Below are 20,814 nucleotides of genomic sequence, written 5' to 3'. Positions count from 1 at the left end.
TTTCTAGAGCTGGGCTTTAAGGCTAGGTTCATATCTGTGTGGGTGGTGCCACTGCAGATCCGCACAAAAACCTGCACCACCTGCACGGAGAAATGCGGACCCGCGGGCCGGTGCCATTAATTCTATTGGCATGCTGCCTGCACTGGAAAACGCAACCGTACTAGGAACTTAGATTCCTGTGCGGGCTGCGTTTTCAGAAGAAGTGCAGGGACTTCTTCCTTGCGTGTCACGGGGCCCGTGCAAAACGTGGCCCACACGGCTGCATATATGTGAACTGGGGCTAAAGGAATGCGCACAAAAATATACAGTATATTTTATGTTACTGGGATTAAAAAAAATTATCAAGCAAGCAGACATCTAGGGGCAAATCATCTAAAAGGGTCAGCACAGTGCTTTAGTCACTAGGACTTGCGCCTGGCAGTGTGCACGGGGTCCCTATTAGAAACCTCAACCAGGACATTATCTGCATGGAGTTTGCATGGTCTCTTTACTTGCATAGGTTTCTTCCAGTTACCTCCCACATTCTAAAGCTTACTATGTTATTTGGCTTCTTTCCAAACTGATCTTAGTGAGTATAAGTACGCTTGTCAGATAGGGACCTTAAACTGTACACTCATGGGTCTGATGTGAATGTATAGTACAGGCAGCGCTGTGGCTAACTGGTTAGCACTTCTGCCTGGCAGTACCAGGGTTGTTGGTTCGAGTCCCAGCCATGCCACCACCTACCTGGAGTTTGCATGCTCTCCCTGTGCCTGCGTGGGTTTCCTCCCAAACTCCAAAGACATGCTGGTAGGTTAATTGGCTCCTGTCTAAATTGGCCCTAGTATGTGTATGTATGAATGTAAGTTAGGGACCTTAGATTGTACGCCCCTTGAGGGTTAGGGACTGATGTGAATGTACAATATACTGTATATGTAAAGCAGTGCATAAATTGAAGGCACTCTATAAGTACCTGTAAGTACTCCAAAGACATGCTGGTAGGTGAATTGGCTCCTGTCTAGATTGGCTCTAATATGTGTATGTATGAATTAGGGACCTTAGAATGTACGCCTCTTGAGGGTTAGGGACTGATGTGAATGTATAATATATATGTAAAGCACTGCATAAATTGATGGTGCTCTATAAGTACTCCAAAGACATGCTGGTAGATGAATTGGATCCTGTCTAAATTGGCCCTAGTATGTGAATTAGGGACCTTAGTTTGTACACCCCTTGAGGGTTAGGGACTGATGTGAATGTATAATATATATGTAAAGCACTGCATAAATTGATGGTGCTCTATAAGTACTCCATAGACATGCTGGTAGGTGAACTGGCTCCTGTCTAGATTGGCCCTAGTATGTGTATGTATGAATTAGAGACCTTAGATTGTACACCCCTTGAGGGTTAGGGACTGTGAATGTACAATATATATATGTAAAGTACTGGATAAATTGACAGCACTATATAAGTACCTGAAATAATAATATGTACAGCACAGTGTATATAGTTGGCAGTGTATACTGTAATAAATATGAACATGTCCCTGATAATCACGCCTTCTGCCGATAATTACACAAACGATCTATGAAATGTATATTTTATAGCGGAGTCTGTGATGGAGCTGCTTTCCATCATTAATCATTTTATTACTATGCCATTCTGATCACACCAAGCAGCTATCGCATAGACTGATGATTTTAAACACAGCCATGTATTCCAGTCCTATAATTGACCAAGCCATAGATGAATACTAAAAATGATTTCCTTTTGCAGCTTAATGTATTTAAAGGAAAGATCTGAGATGAATGAGAGGAGCAGACGTGTCCAGGCTGCATTCTGCTGTGTGCCGCTAGGAGGGGTGTGATGACAGGGAGTACCATAGCTGGGGGAGCAGAGCAGCAATAAAAAGCATGCAGGCTGTTGCACAAGGAGCAGAAATTGTCTGTGTGCTCCTGATCTGCGGAGCATCCTTCCATTCTCTACCCATGAAGCTGCCTCCCTGCCCGGGGAATCTCATTCACTGAGAGGTGCCTTGACCTGCCTGCCTGAGCAAGACTTGCAGCAAAGGATTATTGGAGTTACCATGAGCCAGTGTGAGCTCTCTGTGCCCACGAATAATAACTGTCCCATCACAGATCTACGGAATGAGAGCCAGGACTACCTGCTAATGGAAGCGGAGGATGGGGCGGACAACTCAGGGCACCACTATGGATACTACCACATGTAAGTGCCTCGCTGCTCTGTATCTAGACCTTAGGCAGAGAATTCTGCACTCCTCTGGCTATTGGAGGACCACAAGTACCAGTGGACCACTGTGCTTGGCTTAAAGGAAAGAGAAATATAGCTGTTGCCATTGCTGACTTGTATTTAAAGAAGAAGGGTCTGGCGTGGTCATCCTTACCTGGAGCAAGCATGCGGCCAGTGAAGTCATCCTACCGGTCAGTGCCAGGATCAGGATGATAACGCCCGAGCATACACCTGTTGCATACCAGGCAGCAATGGCAGCTCTCAAATTTCAGTGCTTACAGGTTTTTCTTTAAGGTAGCCTCAGACATCCGAGAGAGCTCTGTGATTGAATGGATGGCTGTACCCATGATGTTTTGTGCAGCCTGTGCGCTTATTCACATAGAACACATTCGTCTCTATTCAGAAAGCTCAAAAAGCAAGTTTTATTTAATTCGATCTTTATTCAATTTATGTATACATATATTTTTATCATTTTATTTAATTAGATCTTTATTTAATTTATGTGTAAATTATTTTTATTATTTTATTTATTTAGATCTTTATTTAATTTATGTAGAAATTATTTTTATTTTTTTTAATTAGATCTTTATTTAATTTATGTAGAAATTATTTTTATTATTATATTTAATTAGATCTTTATTTATTTATGTAAAAATTATTTTTATTATTTTATTTACTTAGATCTTTATTTAATGTATGTAGAAATTATTTTTATTATTTTATTTACTTAGATCTTTATTTCATTTATGTATGTATTTTTTATTATTTTATTTAATTAGAGCTTTATTTAATTTATGTATACATTATTTTTATTATTTTACTTAATTAGATCTTTATTTATTTATGTAGAAATAATTTTTATTATTTTATTTACTTAGATCTTTATTTAATGTATGTAGAAATAATTTTTATTATTTTATTTACTTAGATCTTTATTTAATTTATGCATAAATTATTTTTTATTATTTTATTTAATTAGATCTTCATTTCATTTATGTACACATTATGTTTTATTATTTAATTATATCTTTATTTCATTTATGTATACATTATTTTTATTATTTTATTTAAATAGATCTTTATTTAATTTATGTATAATTGATTTTTATTATTTTATTTACTTAGATCATTATTTAATTTATGTATACATTATTTTTATTATGTTATGTAATTAGATCTTTATTTAATTTATGTATACATTATTTTTATTATTTTACTTAATTAGATCTTTATTTCATTTATGCATAAATTATTTTTTATTATTTCACTTAATTAGATCTTTATTTCATTTATGTACACATTATGTTTTATTATTTAATTAGATCTTTATTTCATTTATGTATACATTATTTTTATTATTTTATTTAATTAGATCTTTATTTAATTTATGTGTAAATGATTTTTATTATTTTATTTACTTAGATCATTATTTAATTTATGTATACATTATTTTTATTATGTTATGTAATTAGATCTTTATTTAATTTATGTATACATTATTTTTATTATTTTATTTAATTTGATCTTTATTTAATGTATGTATAAATTATTTTTTATTATTTTACTTAATTCGATCTTTATTTAATTTATGTATACATTATATTTTTATTATTTTATTTAATTCGATCTTTATTTAATTTATGTATACATTATATTTTTATTATTTTATTTAATTTGATCTTTATTTCTTCCATGTGACTCACATTTTCAAAACTCACTGGACTCACCTGAAAAGAACTGTCACATTTTTTTAATAACTATCGTTATCCCAGAGTGTCAGCTTTGTGAATTGAGCCTAGTTTCTGTCTCATGAGTCGTACGTCCTATCTGTGTACATATGTTCTTTCCAGATACGAATTATCCAATGTGTAAGAGTTTTGGAACTTCCTTCCTGGAAAAGTAGATTCAGTTTGTATTAAGGATCATTCAGCAATGGCCACAAACATATCAGCCTGTAAGACCTCCCATACGGAATCCAGAGGACCAGTTTAGGGCACATATTGGTCAGTTCTCCAGTGGTGGGAACTTATAGCAGCATTAAACCCAAAAACAAAAATGTATCATATTGTATCTTACTGATCCTTCGATGTGATGGCTGCATTCGTTCTCTTTTTTTATTTTTTTTACCTGGTGATCCATTCTCACCATAGAAATGCAGTCCGATGCGATTCTGCACGTGCATTTTTATGCATTCAGGTGCGTTTTCGATGCGTTCCAGTGCATTTTGTTGTCCTTCTTCACCCCTAAATAAGCACATGTGTGTACCAGTGCGTTCCAGGGCATTTGTGATGCGTTTTACCACGTTCCAGTACAGTTCAGTGCAGAAAAAAATGCAACTGGTGTAAACTATGCCATTGGAACACATAACCTACTATCCATGTGTTTTTTTGCAGCAAAAAACTGGACTGCATGTGGTGTGAACTGGCCCTTACCCTAGGTTCACACCCAAACGTTTTCTGCAGCGTTTTGCATTTCCTATGGGACATGTTCACATCTCCGCGTTTTGTTATTTATTATTATTATACAGGATTTATATAGCGCCAACAGTTTGCTCAGAGCTTTACATTATAACGGGAGACAATACAGCAACAATACAGTTCAATACAAGAGGGATAGGAGGGCCTGATCCTTGGAGCTTACAATCTAGGAGGGAGGGGCTAGTGATACAAAAGGTAGTAACTGTGGTTGATGGACAGGTTGGAAGAGTAGAAGATTCCATTATTAGCTGAGGGCGGGATAGGCTTCCCTGAAGAGATACGTTTTCAGAGATCGCCTAAAAGTGAGCAGAGTACGCGATGGTCTGATAAATTGGGGTAGAGATTTCCAGAGGATGGGGGAAGCTCTGGAGAAGTCCTGGAGATAAGCATGAGAGGAGGAGACAAGGGAGCTAGAGAGCAGGAGGTCATGCAAGGAGCGGAGAGTACGAGTTACGTTTTTGCATTTTAAATCGGCCTAGGAACAAGAAAAAGCGCAAAACACACCACTAACGCAGGTGCAAAAATGCAAAACGCAATGCAGAAATGGCTCAAACGCAAAATGCATAGGTGTGAACCCAGCCTTAGCCCTGGTTTACAGTGAATGTGGATTTGAAGTCATGCTATTTCAGCTGAAGTAGCGTGATTTTAAAGCCGCCGATCAGTGCGATTTCATGTGTGGCTTGCCATCATCTGTGCGACTTCATACAAGTTGCATAAGAAATCGCCGAAAATTGTGCAGGAACCTTGGAGTTGCAGCAATTTGAACAGTTCCATAGGCACAAATAGGGTGCGACTTCAATTTTGAGCTGTCAAATCGCATGACAAATCAAACTAAGCTGTCTAGACAAAAGTGACATTTAGAGGGTTGAGACAAATCATTGCACACTGCCAGGGGTGCTTACAATGATCAGCATTTATTTATTTATTTATTTATGTAAAACCTTTATCCAAAAAGAAAAAAAAAACTGTGGCAGCAACTCGTCCATCGAAGTCAGCTAGTCCAACATAACCCTCTTCCCAGATTAGCAGTTCTGCTGTCCAAAGGTGACTACGTATTTCCTTCATCTAGAGCGGAGACACCTTAACCACTTCAAGTCTGGACACATTTACCCCCTTCCTGTCCAGGCCAATTTTCACCTTTCAGCATTATCACACTTTGAATGACAATTGCGCGGTCGTGCAACACTGTACCCATATGAAATTGTTAGCAATTTTTTTGAGACGGATGCAACTTTATTTTGGTGGTATTTATTCACCGCTGGGATTTTTATTTTTTTTGCTATATAAATTAAAAAGTCCAAACATTTTGAAAAAAAGTGTTTTTCTTATAACATTTTGCAAATAAATAATCTTTCTTCATAAATCTTGGCCAAAATGTATTCCGTTATCTTTTTAGTGAAAAAAAAAATAACCCAAATTAGTTTATAACCAAAAATTATAATTTATAATTTTTTTTTACATTTTTATTTTATTTTTTTATATTATTATTTATGGGTTTTTTTTTATTACATACTGTCACCCTAGCAGTACAGTGTCACCATAGTGACACTGTACTATTTGTGGGGGGTGATGAAGATTTTTTTTTTTTTTACACTGATTGCTTTTACACCCATAAAGGCTTCATTTCTCCTTCTCTCTGGCTGCATTCTTGCAGCCATTGAGGACTACTGTGTGAGCTGTGATTGGTCACAATTTGTCTTGTACCATGTGACCTCTGTCATCATTCACAGATGTCACACGTAGTAAACAATGATGTCAGAAGTGACATCTTGCTTACTACTATTCATGTGATCACTGATTGGCCAATCAGTGATCACATGATCGGGACCTCGCACAGAGGTCCTGTACAACGACTGGTGTTCCACTGTGTCCGATTGTACGACATGTCCCTCTGCTGTATTGTCAGATCGAACGACATGTCCCTCTGCTGTATTGTCAGATCGAACGACATGTCCCTTTGCTGTATTGTCAGATCGAACGACATGTCCCTCTGCTGTATTGTCAGATCGAACGACATGTCCCTCTGCTGTATTGTCAGATCGAACGACACGTCCCTCTGCTGTATTGTCAGATCGAACGACACGTCCCTCTGCTGTATTGTCAGATCGAACGACACGTCCCTCTGCTGTATTGTCAGATCGAACGACACGTCCCTCTGCTGTATTGTCAGATCGAACGACACGTCCCTCTGCTGTATTGTCAGATCGAACGACACGTCCCTCTGCTGTATTGTCAGATCGAACGACACGTCCCTCTGCTGTATTGTCAGATCAAACGACATGTCCCTCTGCTTTATTGTCAGATCGAACGATATGTCCCTCTGCTGTATTGTCAGATCGATTGGTATGTCCCTCTGCTGTATTGTCAGATCGAACGACATGTCCCTCTGCTGTATTGGTAGGTACATTGCTGCCAAATGTGGGGAGAAGAACCTGTGGATTGGAGTAAGCCAAGGTGGTTTGAGGGTGGTGGGGTGCAGCCTGGGACACTGTTTAAAGTTACACCCTTATAACCTAAGTTTAGGTAAAATCCTTTAAAAAAATCAGCACAAGGGACAGTACTTGCAATGAATGAGAAGTGTGCCTTATGTCCTATGTAAAATCTTCCATCCACTGGACCTGTCATAGGCACTCATCAAGACTGCTGACTATGCCCACACTTCCTCCATTCATAGAAAGTGTACTGCAGCCTCCATCAATGAAAAATAGTCTATGAATGGAGGACAGGGCAATGAATGAAAGGGTCACCTCCTTCATTTATATGATTTTCATTGATGGAATCTACAGTACAGTTTTTTTTAAATACATTATTTTATAATGCCCCCCCCCCCCCCGCATTGTGCTCGATTAGCTGCCTTCCTGGCTACAGCGGCAGGAGAATGACAGCTCTGAACTCACAAATGATGTAGCATGCTGCTTCCATGTTCATTCGTCTTCAAGCGATCAGCGAATGCATAAACCAATCTCCTCTTGCTCTGTATGTTCGAGCAGTTTACCTCAGTCCTGGCTTCCCTGAAGGAACAGGAGAGCCTGGGAGCCTCAAGCAGCAGAGGGGGGTCGTTCAAAGCTTCATAAAAGTCATCAGTTTTACCTGAAAGCCCAATGCCAGCTATAAAAATCCACGCAAGCTCGCGGTTGCAGCAGCACCTGTGAGCTTACTTTAACCCAGTGGTCTCCAAACTGCGGCCCTTTGCTTGCTTTTATCTGGCCCTTGGGACACTATTTAATTTACTGAAACCAATGAAAAGCATAAATCGTCCTAATGAGACCAAAGATGGACAAATACCTACCAATGAGATAAATAATGGGGCATAGTTCCCCCCCAATAACACCAATAATGGGGCCCAATGACACCAATGAAGGGGCACAATACTTCCCAATGACACCAGTTAAGGGGCATAATACTTCCCAATGACACCAATGAAGGGGCACAATACTTCCCAATGACACCAATGAAGGGGCACAATACTTCCCAATGACACCAGTTAAGGGGCACAATACTTCCCAATGACACCAATGAAGGGGCACAATACTTCCCAATGACACCAGTTAAGGGGCACAATACTTCCCGAATGACACCAATGAAGGGGCACAATACTTCCCAATGACACCAATGAAGGGGCACAATACTTCCCAATAACACCAATGATGAAGCACAATTCCTCCCACTGCCGAATGCGGCCCTTTGCTTGCTTTTATCTGGCCCGTTGGACACTATTTAATTTACTGAAACCAATGAAAGGCATAAATCCTCCTAATGACACCAAAGATGGACAAATACCTACCAATGAGATAAATGATGGGGCATAGTTCCCCCCAGTGACACCAATGAAGGGGCACAATACTTCCCAATGACACCAAAGAAGGGGCACAATACTTCCCGAATGACACCAATGAAGGGGCACAATACTTCCCAATAACACCAATGAAGGGGCACAATACTTCCCAATGACACCAATGATGAAGCACAATTCCTCCCACTGCCGTATGTGGCCCTTTGCTTGCTTTTATCTGGCCCTTGGGACACTATTTAATTTACTGAAACCAATGAAACGCATAAATCCACCTAATGACACCAACGATGGGCAAATACCTACCAATGAGATAAATGATGGGGCATAGGTCCCCCCAGTGACACCAATGAAGGGGCACAATACTTCCCAATGATACCAATGAAGGGGCACAATACTTCCCAATGACACCAAAGAAGGGGCACAATACTTCCCAATGACACCAATGAAGGGGCACAATACTTCCCAATGACACCAATGAAGGGGCACAATACTTCCCAATGACACCAATGATGAAGCACAATTCCTCCCACTGCCGTATGCGGCCCTTTGCTTGCTTTTATCTGGCCCTTGGGACACTATTTAATTTACTGAAACCAATGAAAGGCAAAAATCCACCTAATGACACCAACGATGGGCAAATACCTACCAATGAGATAAATGATGGGGCATAGTTCCCCCCCAATGACACCAATAATGGGGCCCAATGACACCAATGAAGGGGCACAATACTTCCCAATGACACCAGTTAAGGGGCATAATACTTCCCAATGACACCAATGAAAGGGCACAATACTTCCCAATGACACCAATGAAAGGGCACAATACTTCCCAATGACACCAATGATGAGGCACAATTCCTCCCACTGTCAGACAATGATAGGAGATTGTTTACTCCCATTGATGCTGGGACATTTTGTATCCCCGTTGGCCACAGTCTGGCCCCCCTAAAGACTGAAAGACAGTAAACTGGCCCTTTGTTTAGACCGTTTGGAGACCCCCTTGAATACTGGGCCATTTATAAACATGCCTGGCAGACAAGGGGTTAAAGGGCTTATTGAAATCATGTGCGTTGGGCTGTGTTGTGCAGCTTTGCCTAAAGCAGTCTCGGCACATAGACAAGGCCGTTTGCCTGATGTCCTATTAGTTCAGTCCACATCCATTTGCCATGCTGGTGTTCGCTGAAAAAAGTAGTAAATGCTGCATTTTAATCAATGAATAAAATGTTGTTTTATTTCAATCAATTAAAAAAACAAAAAAACCCCATAGCAATGCTTTGTAACAACTCATTGTACCTCCCTACAGCGCACAGCAGCCTATAAGACCCCATTCACACTTGGCAATTTGGAATTGCGGGTAAAATCGCAGCTATTCTGTCTGTCCTTCCAAATCGCACGTCAATCACTGCAAAAAGTGTAACAGGCGTTTGGGTGCCATTCGTTATAAATGGCACTCCAAACACAGTGCAATTTTGCAACAATTGTCGCACATCATAATCATGTGCCAATCGCAGCAAAGCGTGCCTTTTAAAATTGCATGATGCTTGTCGCCCAAAAAGGAGGAGGAGTCTTTGGGCCATAGGGCAGCCCATTGACGTGAATCGCGTGAAAATCACACAAAATGCGCGTAGGGCAGCCCATTGAGGTGAATCGCGTAAAAATCACACAAAATGCGCATAGGGCAGCCCATTGAGGTGAATCGCGTGAAAATCACACAAAATGCGCATAGGGCAGCCATTGAGGTGAATCGCGTGAAAATCAGAAAAAATGCGCATAGGGCAGCCCATTGACGTGAATCGCGTGAAAATCACGCAAAATGCGCATAGGGCAGCCCACTGACGTGAATCGTGTGAAAATCACACAAAATGCGCATAGGGCAGCCCACTGAGGTGAATCGCGTGAAAATCACACAAAATGCGCATAGGGCAGCCCACTGAGGTGAATCGTGTGAAAATCACACAAAATGGGCATAGGGCAGCCCACTGAGGTGAATCGCGTGAAAATCACACAAAATGCACATAGGGCAGCCCACTGGCGTGAAAATCACACAAAATGCGCATAGGGCAGCCCACTGAGGTGAATCGCGTGAAAATCACACAAAATGCGCATAGGGCAGCCCACTGAGGTGAATTGCGTGAAAATCACACAAAATGCCCATAGGGCAGCCCATTGAGGTGAATCGCATGAAAATCACACAAAATGCACATAGGGCAGCCCACTGGCGTGAAAATCACACAAAATGCGCATAGGGCAGCCCATTGATGTGAATTGCGTGAAAATCACACAAAATGCGCATAGGGCAGCCCACTGAGGTGAATCGCGTGAAAATCACACAAAATGCGCATAGGGCAGCCCATTGAGGTGAATCTCATGAAAATCACACAAAATGCACATAGGGCAGCCCACTGGCGTGAAATTCACACAAAATGCGCATAGGGCAGCCCACTGGCGTGAAAATCACACAAAATGCACATAGGGCAGCCCACTGGCGTGAAAATCACACAAAATGCGCATAGGGCAGCCCATTGATGTGAATCGCGTGAAAATCACACAAAGCTGTAAGCAGTAACCTGAGTTCTTGCTACATGAAACGAGAACGGGGCCTTATTCTTACTTTAGTTGCGTTTTTGCGTGTTTATTTGCGTTTCATATGCATACAATCTAAAGAAATGCATATGCACCAAGCTTTTTAGGATTTTGGTGTGAATGGCGGTATGCATTTTTCTAGTGCAGAACGAGCCCTGTGTGAAGCAATGGCAATAATTAAATGCAGGTTATCACAAGCAAATCTATCACCCAGTATAGGTCTAGATCTGATATTTGCCATTTACTAAATCCTATGTGCAGCTGTTTTTTGATTGGCTTGATTCTCCCTAGGTTCACACCTAAGCGTTTTATGCCACGTTTTGCGTTTCACAATACAGTCCATTTAACACAATTTCCTATGGGACAGGTTCCCATCTCCGCGTTTTCATCCCGGTGCATTTTTTGGAAAGGGTCAGGGACTTTTTTAAATGCAAAACGTTGTATTTTTGGTTCTATAGACTTCAATTGGAACACTGCAGAAAAGCATGTATTTTTGCATTTTTAATGCGTTTTTGCAGCGCTTTTGATGCATTTTAAACCTGCCTAGCAACAAGCAAAAAAAAAACAAAAAAACATAATAAACGCAAGTGCAAACATGCAAAGCGCAACATAAAACGCAATGCAGAAACGCCTCAAACACAACCTGCATAGGTGTGAACGTAGCCTTTGATATCTGTGCTGGACACACATCAGCCTCATCAGATCAGTGCAGAAGGCGCAGCATGAGATTTATTTCTCATAGTAACGATCACATATCCTATCATTACTTTACAACGCAGACTTGTTGAATGAGAAGCTTTTTTTATTCTATTAAAGTCTAGAAGTCTTTTCTTTAGTCTATTACAACCCCAAAATGAAAATGTTGATGTGGCATTTGTCTTTGCGGCATACTTTGCATAATGATTGTGATTTTTATATATAACAGTAACTGTCTGATCTCCGGGCTACGTTTTTAAATCTCCATAGAAAAGCTCTGAATACATTTCCTGGGTTTAATTTAATTGTGCTAATAATCATTGAGTGCTACACGGCACTTTATATATTAGAACATCGGCTGGTGAACGCGCCGAGTCTGGTAGCGGACTTAGTAGATGGAGTGGAAATTCGAGAGATGAGCCAATTAGCTGTAAAATTATCCTCCAATCACGTATTTAATAGTTTGGAAATGAGGAGCGAAATGAAATTAAGTAAGGCTGGCATTTATGAGGCTACAGATATTGTAGATATTTTTGTAGAAATATTAAAGAGTCTCATCTGTTCATATGCTGGTATTTATTTTATATATCTTTTATATATTTTATATATATATATATATATATATATATATATATATATTATAATATATATAACAGCTGTGTAATATAGATCATTGGCTTTGCTTTAATTCTTGTTTTCACCATTTTTCACCTCGTATTGCTGATCTCTTTCAGCTTCTTTGCACTGGCGATGGCTGTATGGAATTTCTCAGGGAAGGTTTCATGAGACCTCTTTCACATCAGCGGCAGGCTGTACAGTTCCTCTAAAAATCGATCCATAGTAGCTCACTTTTTCAGTGGTGGGAGAGGGATGGTTTGCACCAGGGGCGGACTGACCATTTGGAAACTTGGGCACTACCCGAGGGCCCTGGGTCAGTAGAGGGCACCATGAGATGCCCCTGGTACCTTTTTCATAGGCTTTTTTGAGTTTGGGCAAGGACACAGGGACCCCATGATCCCCTATTGCCCGGTGGCCCCATGAGTTGTCAGTCCGCCCCTGGTTTGCACGCATTCAGAAGGCGACACTGCTTCCTCCTGAATGCAAAGCATCGCAGCCGGTTAACAGATCTGAGGGGCTGCCATGTTAGAGGTTAGCAGTCAGAAGGGGCGGTAAAAATGCAGATCGACTGTCTGTGTTTAACGCAGCCACCTTTTCCCCCACCACCTGTGTGAACTTATGCAAGCCATACATGGTTCGAATTCTGAACGATTTTTTGTCCGAAAATCGAAAACGTCCCTCGCTGGGTAATCTGATGGTGCCATCAAAGATTTCGAAATTCGGTCGGCCAAGTCATAAAGTTCACCCCACATAACAGGCAAAACTTCTGTTCCTTCCAGGTCACGGCTCATGCGCATATTATTTTTGGAAAAATTATTGCACGATTTGACCATCATTGAGTCGAAAATCGGTAGTTTTTAACGAATTTTCCAACATGCCCGATTACCGAAAAGGGGAGGAACCATGAAAATCGTCCGGTGCCACTAACCCACTAAGAGAGCGAAAATCAGCCGATTATTCTTAGGTACGATTTTCAGACGAAAAATCGGTTGAATTTCGACCCATGTATGGCCGGCCTTATCCTAAATCCTAGTACACACTATGAAAAAATCAGATGATCAATTGTCCGATTTTCAACATATTATTGCGTATTATGATGTAACTGACAATAATATTGAGTCCTCATGCACATGGGACGTTTTTACAGCGGCTGTTTTTGGCTTTTGATGTTTTTTTTCTACAGCCAGTAAACCCCCCAGCATGTTCTCCTATGTGTCCATACACACAGAGACTGGAATCAACGTTTTTTGGCTGGAAAAAAACCCAGGACTAGTAGGTTTCTAGAGTATTTCAGCTGTAAAAACGCTCTAACCCTCAAAAACACGGCAAAACGCAATAAAATGCTGCAAACCGGTATTTTTAAACTTTTTTTGGTCAACAAAAGATAAAAACGCAAATGTGGAAAAGTGTGGGAAAACGCTACTAAACGCGCCAAAACGCTACTGTATGCTAGTGCAAAAACACTAAAAAAAGCAGAAAAACCCATATTTTTAACATGATTTTACACAACTAACGTTACCAGCGTTATCAAAACGTCCCATGTGCATGAGGACTAACTTGTACGAAAATTTTCAACTGACAAAGGCAAATGTACTAGCATAGTAGAAGTGTACTGATTCTTTACTTCTGATCATGTGCGTTTTTTTCTATTCTATTATTTCCTACAATTACTGTACACAGCTTGCACCTTCAGTTTTTGTCATCCAAACAGTCAGAATCGGCTGTCGAAAGCACTATACTAATGATCAGATAATTGACCAATCGTTCCTCACACCAAAATGTTTGTGTGATTTTCTTATCATGTGTACACGCCATAAGGCTCTGTTCACTCTGGGTGGATTGTGTTCACACAGCAGATCCGCTCACAGATCTGGTGTTTAATAACTAAATACAAGTGTAGCCTCTAGGTAGATAGGATTTTTTGTGGTTAGTGAGAGGCGTGTTAGAAGCCTGGGATAAGTCAGTTTGGGAGTGAGGCAGTGAGGGTACTTCAGGTTAGGATGAGAGGCTCTACAGGTCAGGGCTTCTGGAGCCCTCCCACCCTTCTAGAAACTGGAGGAATTTTCTAGAAGAGAGGCGGAAGAGGAGGGGAGGAAGCCTGGACTTGCATGTTTAAGGGAACTTGGCCAATCCCCAGGCAGGAGGCCAGGTATGGTGGCTAAGAGCAACCCCTTAAATGTGTGAGAGCCTGTGCAACAGGGGAGTTGTGTTTGGGTGGAAGATGGACTAAGGAAGCTGCCGAAGCATGGAGCCCAGGAGGGGGCCCCAGGAAGGGGGGCCTACCTACAGGTTGGAGCAGACAGAAGCATCTTCACTGCCCTACAGGCTCAGCATAAAGCCTAAAAGCAGCTGCAACTCACCAAGCTACAGGACAGGACAGTATGAGTAATTTTACACCCCTTGGGCCACAGAAGGAAGAGGGCGGTCAGGTGCAGTGTTTCCCCATTAGAGGGCCACAGCATCCCAGGATACCATTAGGGTGACCATGAGACCAAATTTGCCCTGGATTATAAATGGATAAGAGGAAACTCCTCCTACAAGCTTTAACCAGTGCTCTGCTGGACACTGATAGAGGTCACAAGACTGCTCTAACTGCTGATGAGAAAAGGTATTTAGCAATTTATATTTACTGAAAGAATTGCATTTCCATGTTCTGCGTACTATGGGAGACCAGGTATAGCGAATGCCGTGTCCGGGAGAGCGGATATAGGGAATGCAGGGTCCGGGGAGAGCGGATATAGGGAATGCAGGGTCCGGGGAGAGCGGATATAGGGAATGCAGGGTTCTGGGAGAGCGTATATGGGGAATGCAGGGTCTGGGGAGAGCTGATATAGGGAATGCAGGGTCCGGGGAGAGTGGATATAGTGAATGCAGGGTCCTGGGTTTAGTTAAACTAATAAAGTTTTAAATTTTAGCCTGGGTGCCTAATTTTGCACACTTTTAAAGGCCGCCATGACTACACCATTTCAGACCTTGTTTTATGTTACAGATATGTTTAGGGTATGCCATGAGAATTGATCACATACAGCATCTTATTAACCCTAACTGCCCTCTCTTTCCTAAAATGTGGTTTGCACTGGCATTCTGTTATTTAATTAGGTGCATCTGTGTAGGCGCACAGCCACATCATCAGGGGGTCCATCAATGGCAGAGACTACAAGTCCCATCTGCCACTGCAGCAGAGGGACTAAGGGAAAGTGCCAATTGCAAGGTGGTGAAGCACTGCAATAGTCATCCTGCCACACCTCCAGCTCTATAACAAAAGGCCTGTACTAGGGCTGGGAGGTAAGCACCATATGAGCCTTTACATTTCACCCATGAAGCATTGATCACAGTTACAATTCTCTGCAGGTTTTTGTGTAAAAACTTAGTAAATAGACATTGATCAATGTTGCTGCATTTACAACTTTCTTGCAAAAGGTGGGCTGGCCCTTTAACCCCCCATTACAGACCCCTGCCGTTCCGTTTACCAGTATATGGTGAAATACACAAATGTTGTGGCCGCCCTTCCTACAGCACGCCATACACAAAATACAAGGATTGTATAGGTCTGTAGTAGGTATATTGTATATTACCTTTCCTAACCTCTGCACTCCTCTGTTGTATTTGTGAAGAATACAGTAAATGTAATGCATATATACACTTTATTGTCCACTGACATTTCGCATTAGGGTTAATGTAGTTGCATCTAATGATTGCAATTGTAGCTGCATCTATGTTGCAATTGCTTTCATTGCATGGCAATCATGGGTTTAAATCAGGTGCTAAGGAGGCAACATATCACCTCCTCACCATTCATCAAACACACTCAGATGGATTTTCAGAGGAGCAGCAGTACCTGCTGCATTTGTGAATGAGCCCTTAGTTGTGTTAGGCAGGGGCTTCCTTAGGGTTCATTCATATGTAAAGTTAGGGGGTGGTAAAACCCTGTCTTTGAATCTCAGTTTTAACACCACCAATCCCTACCCCTTTTAGCTGCTGAGGCAGCAGCCAAAGATGTACACATGCTGCAGCAGGACCTAAACCCCCTGTTACTTTTGGTGGTTGCTACCTAGGGTTGCCACCTCATCCCTTTAAAACTGATCTAAATTAATGAATTAATTACACAGCTTCCGAGGCAAATTTAATGCAGATAAAGCACTAGGTGAGTTTAAAGTGGAGCTCCACCCAAAAGGGGAAGTTCTGCTTTAAGCCTTTGTCCCCTGCTCCCCATTAAGGATTGGCACCTTTGGGGGCGGAGAAGCGGGTACCCGAATTTGACAAGTACCCGCTCCCACTTCTGCTGCAATCGCCTAGGCTATCGGAAGCAGAGGTTGTCCGCCCCCCGTAGTCTTCTGGGACACGTGACAGGTCCCAGAAGACTACGGGGCCATTCACAAAGCTCAGCACTTCAATGACAATTGCGCAGTCATGCAACACTGTACCCATATGACATTTTTATCATTTTTTTCCACACAAATAGAGCTTTCTTTTGGTGATATTTAATCACCACCGGGTGTTTTTATTTTTTGCTCTATAATGAAAAAAAGAGCAAAAAATTTAAAAAAGAAAAGGTTTTCTTTGTTTCTATTATAAAATTTTGCAAACAGGTCATTTTTCTCCTTCACTGATGTGCGTTGATGAGGCTGCACTGATGGGCACTGATAGGCAGCACTGATAAGGTGGCACGGATAGGTAGCACTGATGGGCACTGATAGGAGGCACTAATAGGAGGCACTGATAGGCAGCATTGTGGCACTGATGAGCTGACACTGATGATGCTGTACTGATAGGCGAAACTGATGGGCACTGATGAGGTGGCACTGATAGGCAGCACTGATGGGCACTGATAGGAGGCACTAATAGGTGGCACTGATAGGCAGCATTGATAGGTGGCACAGATGAGCTGACACTGATGATGCTGTACTGATAGGCGTAACTGATGGGCAGCACTGATGGGTGGCACTGTCTGACGGCACTGCTGGGTGGCACTGCTGGGCAGCACTGATGGGTGGCTTTGCTAGGCACAGGTGGGTGGAACTACTGGGCACAGGTGGGTGGCACTGATGGGCACAGGTGTGTGGCACTGATGAGCACAGGTGGGTGGCACAGGTGGGCGGCACTGCTGGGCACTGATCATCAGGGCACTAATCATCAGTGCCAATCACTTCTCTAACAATTGCCGGTTATTGGCAGTACTTTCCTCACGCTGTGACAGGTGTGGTACATTCTCTGAAAGAGCACCAAAACGCCTGCATTTAGGACTTTTGGTGCACTTTCAGAAAGTGCACCAAACCAGCAGGTTATGACAGAAGTCTATGGCTGAGCGCAGCAAACCCGCAGGAAAGCTACAGGTACACTGAACCCGCAGTGTAGGTAAACCGCAGCACATCATTGTGAAAGCAGACCTATACTATTATGCCAAGTGTATTGCTTCACACTGACCGGAAGATCTCTTCTTTCCTGCTGCTGGCACCACTTTGAAGCCCGCTAGTTGGGATAAGAGGTGGAGTGCAGTTGGTATCCCTCCGCATGGGACAGGAGCCAGCACTACAGAGGAGGCATCGAAATATGCGGCTCTGGCTCCCTACTTCAGCTCCAGCTTTACAAGTAGTCCCCCTACATTGCACTCTGAAGGATTCTCTGGGATGGCGGGTCAGCAAGCCCAGGCTGCGATCTACTAGTCACCTTTACGTGATCTACTGGTACATCATGATCTATGGGTTGCTGACCCCTGCTGTACACTGTGCTGTATGTGACATACTCCAGGCTGCACTACACTGTGCTGTACATGACATACTTCAGGCTGCCTCATTCTGTACACTGTGCTGAACATGACATACTGCAGGTTGCTCTACTCAGTAGTGTGCTGCACTTGACATATTAAGGGCAGACCCATTCCGTTCACTGTGCTGTATGTGACATATCCAGACCACTCCTATCCCTACACTGTACTGTAATGATATTGGTCTGCTCTATTTTGTTTGTTGTGAAGTACATTATATATATTTTTCTTACTCTGACTGCTATGTTATATACTGCTAATCATCACGTCATGGTCATACTAATAGATAGATGTTGTCTTTACCACTTGGATTTTAATATTTCAACCCAATCAGTCAGCACACTTTTGCTAGTTGTCATGTATTAAAAAGGAAACATAGGCTTTCTCTCCTTCACTTCTAGGAATGAAAAGAAGAAACAACAGGGATATTCCCATCCCAGTGCTGCTGCTCTTCCTTGCCCTATCAGAAAGATCAGAGAAGGAAGATGATGAACATTGGAGAACTTCTGCAGCTCTCTTTTCTATACTTAGCCATCCGACCAAACACCTATGTAAATGACACTATGGGCAGCTCACAGTGCTGTTCACATTATCACGTTAGCGTCAAAATGCTTCAAAATTGAAGCCTCATGTTGAGTCTGGAGGAGTTTAAAACCTTTCACCGCTTCCCTATCAAGTCTATGGAGACGCTCCACAAAGGTACTGGCAGGCATTTGCGGGGCATTTGCAATGCGTTAATAACATTACAGTTTATTACAGGCGTTTGGGGAGAGTTTTTAATGCTTGTAAAAAGCCAGTCTGAGCTTATTAACGCCTGTCTAGCACCCATACTAAAGCTAATTAAGACCTCTTTCACACGGGCATTCTGTATGTCTGCTTTTCATCTGTCCGTTTACAGATGAAAAACATACACCAATGTATTTCTTTGGACTAGCAGATTATCATCTGTTTACATCCGTTAATGTCTGTATCCGTTAACATTCTTTTTTTGAACAGAAGAAAACATTATTTTTCTTCAGTAAAAAAAACCCCGTAACGGACAAAAAACAGATGTAAATGGATGTACACAGATGAAAAACGGATGTAAATGGAGGAAAACGGTTATAAACGGATGAAAATCGGATGTAAACAGATGTAAAACGGATGTAAACTAATGAAAAAACAGGTGTAAGCTGATGAAAAACGGATGTAAACTGATTCGTTTTTTTCTTTGAAAAACGTGACGGAACTGATGAAAAAAACTGAACGCCTGTGTGAAAGGACCCTAACGCGTGTCAAACACCCATACTAAGGCTCCATGTACACTGCAGCTGATAAACTCACGTTTAGGAGCTTTTCTGCGTTTTTTTCAGCAGCCCCTGAACTCACCCTAATGGTTTCCCATGTGTCCATGTACACTATGTTGTTTTCAGTCGTTTACAGGCAGTTGAGTTTACAGTCTTTTTTTAATGCACCAAACTTGCATTCAGGAGTAGATTCTATCAGTGTTTCAAATGCTAAACACTTGTAAACGTGTGTAAACAGGGCTAACTGTGTTTATAAGTGTTTGGAAACATTTTTTTAACTCTTCCATTTCCAGATGCTGTCCAGAGCCTTTTTTCATCATGAAAAATGCATGCAAAGCGTTTTCCCGGTACTCAAATGGACCTGGTACACCATACTTTGAGGTTTTCCATGAAAGAAAATATGTTAGACACTGCTGCAATAATTTCTGGACAGAAATGAGCTGGAACACATCCAAACACCACAAAAAAAACCCACAGCTAATCCCAACAAATACTGCTCTCTCTGCTTCTGCTCTCTCTATTTCTCTCAAAACGTCTGAAATAGTTAATTTTATACTGTTTTTCAGTGCATTCTGGGCATTTAGGAAGGTCTCCTGAGGTTATCTTTAAAAAACGCTTCTAAATGCAAAGCTCATAAACGTGCATAAACGTGGTATGCAAACGTGGCTAAACAGATGTTTTTTAACCTACGTTTTCCAGCAGTCAGTTTCCATCGTTCAGAAGTGTCCCGTGTACATGGAGCCTAAAGCTCTTGAAGCATTTGGTAAGAGTTAGAAATGTAGTGTGAACAAGCCCTAAGGGTTCAATACTAAGATTTTCAGGGGGTGATAAACGGAGGATCCTTACAGGTATATTTGTAGGTAAGAGATAGATGTGAAGTCTGTCATTGAGGATCTGAGATATTAATATTTGGTCCTGGAGTTGTGTTCTGCTATCTGTACCATCTGATCTCCACATTAAAGTGAACAATGAGCTACGGCCATTACTGGGGGTTATGAGGATAATGCAAGCTTTTGGAAATGACTTATTCCTTGAAAAGTCGATATTAGTTAAAGAGGCAGAAACATTCTGTGAAAGTCTCTCTCTACCATACAAGGAGAGCAAACAGACGAGTCAAGAGGGGCATGAAGTGTTTGGCGTTCTGGTAATTCAAGTTATGTTTGAGGTTTCTGGAATTGCTTACAGCGAACATACCGCAGGAGAGAAAATGGTTTGTAATGATGAAATATTGCAGTTGTATGGGACTTTTTTCAGGTTAGGTCACACAACATTAAATAGTAATGGGCTGTTGCTTCGGCTGCAACTACAAGCAGCGGTTTGCTATAGAATATGATTAACTGTGACCACAGAGCAAGGTTATCTGGCCCCT

General features: G+C 41.6%; 1 protein-coding gene across 1 annotated transcript in view; it reads left to right on the top strand.

The window, feature by feature from the left end:
• The first annotated feature begins 1,903 nt into the window (after nucleotides 1-1,903).
• TRPC6 (transient receptor potential cation channel subfamily C member 6) overlaps nucleotides 1,904-20,814 on the top strand; it is a 287,084-nt gene continuing 268,173 nt past the window's right edge. The window contains exon 1 of the mRNA XM_089687255.1: nucleotides 1,904-2,205. Coding sequence (XP_089543381.1) covers nucleotides 2,066-2,205 — 140 coding nt within the window. The 5' untranslated portion in view covers nucleotides 1,904-2,065. The remainder of the gene's footprint in view (nucleotides 2,206-20,814) is intronic.

This window comes from Staurois parvus, unplaced genomic scaffold, assembly GCF_062004578.1.
Source record: "Staurois parvus isolate SC_StPar_1 unplaced genomic scaffold, SC_StPar_1.0 ptg000422l, whole genome shotgun sequence".
In the NCBI taxonomy this organism is placed as follows: Eukaryota; Metazoa; Chordata; class Amphibia; order Anura; family Ranidae; genus Staurois; species Staurois parvus.
The sequence above is the reverse complement of the archived record's forward strand: the minus strand, read 5'-3'. Positions and strand labels throughout refer to the sequence as shown.